This window comes from Colobus angolensis, unplaced genomic scaffold, assembly GCF_000951035.1.
Source record: "Colobus angolensis palliatus isolate OR3802 unplaced genomic scaffold, Cang.pa_1.0 Scaffold27, whole genome shotgun sequence".
In the NCBI taxonomy this organism is placed as follows: domain Eukaryota; kingdom Metazoa; phylum Chordata; class Mammalia; order Primates; family Cercopithecidae; genus Colobus; species Colobus angolensis.
Window position 1 is genome coordinate 15,776,345 of NW_012115932.1, and position 8,100 is coordinate 15,784,444.

General features: G+C 42.1%; 1 protein-coding gene across 1 annotated transcript; it reads left to right on the plus strand.

Annotated features, from left to right (window-relative positions):
- Positions 1-464: 464 nt before the first annotated feature.
- SMIM23 (small integral membrane protein 23) lies at positions 465-5,915 on the plus strand. The gene is made up of 4 exons (XM_011947785.1): positions 465-569; positions 5,100-5,151; positions 5,325-5,392; positions 5,623-5,915. The coding sequence occupies exons 1-4, from the start codon at positions 465-467 to the stop codon at positions 5,833-5,835; spliced, it is 438 nt and encodes a 145-aa protein (XP_011803175.1). The 3' UTR covers positions 5,836-5,915.
- Positions 5,916-8,100: the final 2,185 nt, after the last annotated feature.

Here is an 8,100-nt window from a genome sequence, read left to right on the forward strand (position 1 = left end):
TAATTTTTAAAAAATAGAGACACGGTCTCGCCATGTTGCCCAGGCTGGTCTCGAACTTCTGGACTCAAGCAATCCTCCAGCCTCAGCCTCCCAAAGTGCTAGGGATTACATGTGTGAGCCACTGCACCCAATCTATTGTTTTTATATTTTAGAATTAGTATTTTTATTAAAAACTTGCAAATATAGAAGAAAATAATCAGAAAAATCATCATTCTGAAACATAATATTTTGATGCATTTCTTCCTGATCTTTGTTTTCTACACTCATATGAAAAATAAAAGTGAGGGAAGGGACTAAAACTCAGGGTGGTGGGAAGGTGGGAACCTTGCTGTCCCCACCTTCTGTGACATCAGAACTCAATGTTTGCGGGATGCCTGGTGACCACAGGTGGGGGAGGGGAAGGGTGCCCTTCTGCCTGTTGAGTGAGGGGAACTTGGTCCACCCAGGCAGCCAGATCTGAGGCCATGGCAACCCAGCAAGTGGGCAGCAGGAGGCGGGTGGCTGCAGAGCGGGTGGCAGCCCAGCTGCTTGAACGGAGAAGGAACAGCCACTGTGATGACAAGAAGCAGGTGAGGCCAGGCCAGGTACATGCTGCTTTCCTCCCACCTGGGCTCCTTTTGCCACTCCAGACAGACTATAAGGCCCTCGAAGCCCGGAATGAACCTTGGACCCACTGTCCCTGGATCCCAGTCTGGTGGAGCACAGCTTAGGGGCTTAGGCATTTCTTGGCAGGGCCGTCACTGACACTGTCTTATTAAATTCTCAGCACTGCCAGCAGAAAGTATGTTCCAGGAGGACTGGGCTTTTTGTTGAGTTTCCCACTGAATCTCTAGTGCCTAGCATGGTGCTTGGTGCCTAATAGCTGCTGAATGAGTGAATGAACTGAAATGGGATAATACTCCTGAACTGGAGAGCTCCTGGAGGATTCATTCTCAGGGCTGAAATTCAACACTGACGTGGGATTTCGTCAAAATGGAAAACATTAATGCTTGCTGCACACAGCCTGGTGCATCCACACCCCATCTCTTAGATGCTATCAACCTCATTCACAGAGGGTAAACTGAGGCCCAGAAAGGCAAAAGGGCCACACAGCTGGGACATAACAAGATTTGAAAACACATCTGGCCGGGCGCGGTGGCTCAAGCCTGTAATCCCAGCACTTTGGGAGGCCGAGACGGGCGGATCACCAGGTCAGGAGATCGAGACCATCCTGGCTAACACGGTGAAACCCCGTCTCTACTAAAAATACAAAAAAACTAGCCGGGCGAGGTGGCGGGCGCCGGGAGGCGGAGCTTGCAGTGAGCTGAGATCCGGCCACTGCACTCCAGTCCGGGTGACAGAGCGAGACTCCGCCTCAAAAAAAAAAAAAAAAAGAGAAAAGATGCAGCACAGTATAGAAACCAGCAGCAAATAGAACCCCCTGAAATCAGGTTCATCTGCTATAAGAATCCTGAGCAAGGGTTTATTCTGAGGATAAGAAGAAGCTGTCGAATGGTTTTAAGCAGAGCAATGAACAAATCAGTTCTGTTGTCTCTGTTTTCAAAAGACTTGTTCACTCATTAATTTACTATACATGCACCAAGTGCCTCCTATATGCTGGACCTTGTAGCATATAACAGGGGCCTTCACGGGCACCCATTATGCTGTGGCTTTTCCTGAAAGGTGTTCCATAGACACCAGACTCCAGGAATGCTCTGTTTAGAAACATTCTTTACAGAATTCTGTGGCTTGAGGAAGGTTGCATACCCTCATCCCCTCCTGAAGACTGATGCTGCTCATTCACGTAAGGAAGGCTCTGAGAAGTCCTTCAACAAAGAAGTCTGCTTAGCTTTTTTCACCACAGCATTTCCCACCTTGATTCTACCAGAGTCCCATTGTTTCTTTTCTTTTCTTTTCTTTTCTTTTCTTTTTTTTTTGAGATGGAGCCTCACTGTGTCGCCACGCTAGAGTGCAATGGTGCAATCTTGGCTCACTGCAACCTCCACCTCCCGGGTTCAAGCAATTCTACTACCTCAGCCTCCCGAGCAGCTGGGACTACAGGTGCCCACCACCACACCCAGTTAATTTTTGTATTTTTAGTAGAGCCAGGGTTTCACCCTATTGGCCAGGCTGATCTCGAACTCCTGACCTCGTGATCCACCCACCTCAGCCTCCCAAAGTGCTGGGATTACAGGCGTGAGCCGCCTGCCTGTAGGCGTGCCCGGCCTGCTTCTTTTTTGAAAGACTTTTCAGTGTATTTCAAAATCCATTTTACAGACGAAGAAACTGAGGCTCAGAGAAATTATTTGGCTCAAGCCCCAAGACGACACAAGCAAAAGGACTCAAACTCAATCCTAGTCCGTGTTCCTTCCTTTGCCTCCATGCAGCACAGTATAGAAACCAGCAGCAAGCATACTGGGGAAGAAATCAACCTGTTAAATACGTTGATAGAGGACTGGTGAGACACATAGAAGAGCTTCCAGGCCACGAAAACTCATCAGCAATTTAAAAAATTGTGATAGTGAGTGTGTGTCTTCCATGAAAAGATTCCTAAGGAATATTGTTAAGAAAAGAAAAAGGACCCTAATATTAAATGTACAGTGTGATGATTTTGCATTGGGTGTACACACAGATCAAACTGTAGAACATTTCTCGCACGGAGGGAGGCTCTTTTGGGGCTCCGCCCACCTGGCATCCCACTCCCATAGCAGTGATTCTGATTTCTGTCGTCATAGCTGAGTTTTCTATGTTCTTGAATTTCATGTAAATGGAATCATACCATGTACACCTTTGTGTCCGACTTCTTCCACTTATCGCTGTGTCTGTGAAACTCAACCAGTTGTTGCTATGTAACATGTTTATTGTTTTAAGTTAATAATAATATAGTTGCTAGTATTATAAAGAAAATTATCTGGGGAAGAGACAAGTTAGACAAATCTTTCATCTTCTTTGTTTAGTACTGGGTCTAAATGTTACTTCACATACTTGGGTGTCTAAGAAATTTATTCTTTTTTTAAGGCAAACTAAATCTGATTCAGCCACAATCTAGTGAAGTTTGGGGAAAATCGGATGTCGGTCAATATGCACACACACACAAACACACACACACATATATTTGAAAAACAAGAAAACTTTAAAAGCATGGTCAAAATTTCCACATTAGCAGAAAAAGAAGAATTAAACTCAATAGTATAAAGAAATAAAAAAGACAAAATCAGAAATTAAATGTAAAGCAAACAATAAAATTAACCATTTTTAATTGGTAAAATTAAATTAAAAATTGGAAAACTTTTAAATAGACTAAACAAAAAACATACATACAGAGAATACACAAATTACCAATATCAAGAATGAAAGAGGTCTCTTGTTTCCTCTCTTGACCTCTTTTCTTTAAATATATTTTTAAAAAGAATTGAAGAGGATTATTATCATGACTCTTACAGGCATTAAAAGAATATTAAGGTAATATTCGGAACAATTTGATGCCAATACATTTAGGTGAAATGGATAAATCTTCCTGGGTAGTACAACTTCCAAAATTGATTCAAGAAGAGTCTTAATAACTACAGGCCCAAAAGTTTCAACCAATAAATTTTGTCAATCATTTGAGATGAAAATAATACCAATCTTACACAAATTATTTTATAAAATAGAGGAGAAGGGAGTTCTTACCAATTCATTTTAAGGGGGTAACAAAACCTTGATACCAAAACTTTACAAATGTACAGAAAAAAACAATTTTTTTCTTTGAGACAGAGTCTTGCTCTGTCACCCAGACTGGAGTGCAGTAGCGCAATCTTGGCTCACTGCAACCTCTGCCTCCCAGGCTCAAGCAATGTCCCTGCCTCGGCCTCTTGAGTAGCTGGAATGACAGGCACCTGCCACCAAGGCCAGCTAATTTTTGCTTTTTTAGTAGAGACAGGGTTTTGCCATGTTGGCCAGGCTGGTTGCGAACGCCTGATCTCAAGTAATCAACTCGGCCTCCCAAAGTGTTAGGATTACAGGCATGAGCCACCATGCCCAGCCTAGAAAAAAATTTAAACCAATCTCTTATGAATGTAGATGTAAGAAATCTCAACAAAATAGTAGCTTGTCAAATCACGCGATATACAAAAAGGCTAGCTAATGCATCATGAACAACTAGAGTTTACTGAAGAAACTCACTTGGCTCAATATTTAAAGCACAACGCAATTTACCACAAAAATGGGGACACGTATAGTGGCTCAGTGGGTACAGAAAAGTCAGTGGGGGTTTCTTATAAAATTAAACATACATTTACCATATAACCCAGCATTTGCATTTTTGAATATTAACCCAAGAGAAATGTGAACATATGTTCATACAAGGATTCGTATATGAGTGTTCACAGCACTTTCATTCGTAATAGCCCCAAACTGGAAACAACCCGAAGGTCCATCAACAGGTAAAGAGACTAATTGTGCAATATTCTATGTTCATATAAAATAAATACCCATCAATCAAATACACAATATACTCATCAATACAATTGAGCACAAAAAATGGAGGCATTTCAAAAACGGTATCTTAAGCAAAAGAAACTAAATGCAAAAGCACGCACACTGTGTAATTCCACTTATACAGGGGTTATGGAACAGGCCAAAGTACTCATAGTGACAGAAAACAGATGAATGGTTCTCTCCAGGCAGGGCAGGAGTGAGAATGGAATTGACTGCAAAAGGAAACTTGCGAAGATGATGGAAACGTTCTATATCTTGATTGGGGTGATGGTCTACAGGTATAGACATTTATCAAAACTCATCAGACTCATCAGACTATACATTTTAAATGTGTGTGTTTTATTATATGTAAATTATATCACAAAGAAGTTTGATCTTAATTTCAAGATCGATTAAAACAAAAAAATGTTTAAATGAGAGAAAACGCAAATTCAACATCAGTGAGTTGCCATGTTATCTATTTCTTCAAAGTTTGGGAGTTTTGTAGTAAGCAAGTGTGACTTAGATAACTAGAACAAAAGTTAAGCTCAAAAAATTGTTGTATAAGCATGCCCATGCCTGGCCCTTTGTGATGGAAGCAGGGGGACCTGAAGAGAATTCATCCTCATGTTCTTCCTCCTCCTCCTCTTCTTGCACCCTAGACGCTGTTGGCATTGCTGATCTTGGTCCTGTACTTGAGCACAGGGATATTGGGTGAGCATTCTGGAATCTGAGAAAGAAGGAACCAGATCCACATGGTTGCTTGTTAAGGAGACCTCCATAACCTGCCTTCTCCTACTGACCTTCATCACACTGGGATGACTAACCATGTTTATTTCAATTAGTGCTCATTTGCTCTTAAGAGGTGATGTTTGTGCCTGTTTCAGGAAGCAGTTGGGAGGTGTCAGAAAGGATCAGAGAATGTAACTACTACCAGAATCTTGTAGTTTCCCAGGTAACATATCCAGCAAGGTACTGAGGTGAGGCAATCTGGGAAGGCTTTCCAGAGGAGGTGTCATTGGCAACATGGGTCATGAAAGATAAGTAGGAGCTGGCCAAGTGTAGAAGGTGGGTACTATGAGCACGATGAATAGCACGTGCAAAGGCCCAGGGATCTTTTTGAAACCAGTGGGGGCGGGGAGGAGGGTCCTATCTGAGAAAGTCACTTCCATGTCTGCCTTCCAGGGGCTTGAATATCAGACTGATGAGCCCTCGGAAGAACCGATAAAGACCATCAGGAACTGGCTGAAGGAGAACTTGCATGTCTTCTTGGAGAAGCTAGAGGAAGAGGTGCGAGAGCTGGAGCAGCTAGTGCGGGACCTGGAACTGTGGCTGGATGCTCTTCTGGGAGAGCCGCACCTGGAGGAGCACTGCTCCACACATAAAAGTCACATGTGAGGGGTGGGCCTGGGGCCTGGGGGGAGCACAAAGGTGGGGAGGGGTTGCCAGGGATTTCTCTAAGCAGGGCAGAGCTCTGATTCTTGAAGTTCCAGGCAGGCAAGAAAATAAAGTAGTTGGGAAATGAAGTCCGCTGTTCACATTCATGAATGCTGACAGAAACAGCCTTGGTGGAACACCAGAGCCCGGCTGAGATATTCTCCCTGGCACCATGACATGGACCCCTGGAACAAACACGGGCTTCAGAGCCAGCCATGGGTTCAGGACTCTTCTACTTTCTTGAGACATTGTGTAAGTTTCCTTAACCTGAGACTCAGTTTCCTCACATATAAAAATCAGGGAAACACACTTTGCCTTACAGGAAGACAGTGTATCTCGGGTGTGTATACAGAGTGTGTCTGCCACATAGCGGGTGGGTGTCGGATAAATAGCTCTTCCTTTCTCACATGTTTTTTCCTTCCTCCCTGGAGTGTGGTAAGAGGATACTAGCTCTGGCTAAGTGTGTGGATACTATGCAGCATTCAACCCTCTGACTCTGCTGGTGGAAGTATCCGTTCCTAAAATCTCTATTTGGTGATAGCCATCAAATTTACAAATGCATTTTCTCTTTGACCCAACAATCTGTGTCAGCTACATTTGCCTACACATGAAATGACATGTGTGTAAGATTATTCACCCCAGCTTTATTTGCAATAGCAAAAAAATGGAAGCAACCCAAATAATACCAGGAGGGCTCTGGTTATATAAGTTATGGTACAGTCAGACAATGGGCAATCATACAGCTATCAAAGAGAATGAGGAAACTTTCCACTATGGTGTGAATATGGGTGACCCCAAAAATGCATACATTGGAACCTAATACTCAATGTGACAGTGTTAAGAGCTGGAGCCTTTAGGAGGTGATTAAGTCATGAGGATTGTCCCCTCATTAGTGAGATTCGTGCCGTTATGTTAATAATAGAGGCTTGTTAGTGCCATTATATTAATAATAGAGGCTTGAGGAATCTGTTTGCCCCTTCCACCATATGAGGACACAGCTAGAAGTTCCCTTTTATGAGGAACCAGTGCTCACCAGACACTGAATCTGCTGGTGCCTTGATCTTGGACTTCCCAGCCTCCAGAACTGTGAGTCATAAATGTCTATTATTTACAAATCATGCAGTCTAAGGTGTTTTGTTATAATTGTCCAAATGGACTGATACTTTCCTTTTGCTAAAATGGAAAAGCCTGAAAGATATGTAGTTAAGTGAAAAAAGTTAAGGTATAGGCCAGGCGCAGTGGCTCACATCTGTAATCCCAGCACTTTGGCAGTCCAAGGCAGGCGAATCACTTGAGGTCAGGAGTTTGAGACCAGCCCGGCCAACATGGTGAAACCCCACCTCTATCAAAAATACAAAAAATTAGCCCAGCATGGTGGCATGCACCTGTAATCCCAGTTACTCGGGAGGCTGAGGCAGGAGAATTGTTTCAGCCCAGGAGGCAGAGGCTGCAGTGAGCTGAGATCATTGTGCTGCTGCATTCCAGCCTAGGCGACAGAGTGAGATTCTGTCTCCAAAAAAAAAAAAAAAAAAACAACGAGAAAACATTAAGGTGCAAAAAGGGAGCAGAATATAAAAATACATATTTTGTTGTTGATATTGATGATGATAATTATGTTATTAAATATGCATAAAAACTCTATAAGGAGACAAGCCTGCCAGGGAGTGAGGGGATGTGAAACTGGGCAGATGTGTAACAAGGACGGGAGGAAACTTTTCAGCATATACTTTTCATACTTTCTTGTTTTCAAACTATGTGCATATTTTGCTTATTCAAATATTTTTCAAAAACAAATATTTTTAAAAAACAAATTTCTATTTTGCTTGCAGATAAGGACTGGAATATATATATATATAAGCAAAAATAACAGTATCACTATGATGAAATTATGAGTGAGTTAATTTTTAAAAATAGTTCCAAAAGAAAACCCTTCTCTTTTGATTAATTTATTTTGATTAAACAATGATCATTTTTTATCTAGGACTTCTCCTTTTTCCCATTACCTCCAGGAAACTTATGGTTGTTCATTATTGGAATTTTATCAGCCTCATTGTTTTGGGTTATTTATTTTCCCCTTTCTCTGATTTTTTTGTTTTCTATTTTGATGGAGCTATTATACATGCACCAATTATTAGAATCACCTCAAATCTTTGGATAGTCATGAGGGTTTCAACTACACTAATCTCAGAAGACATCTGACTTACAGGAGATGGCACAGCAATTTGT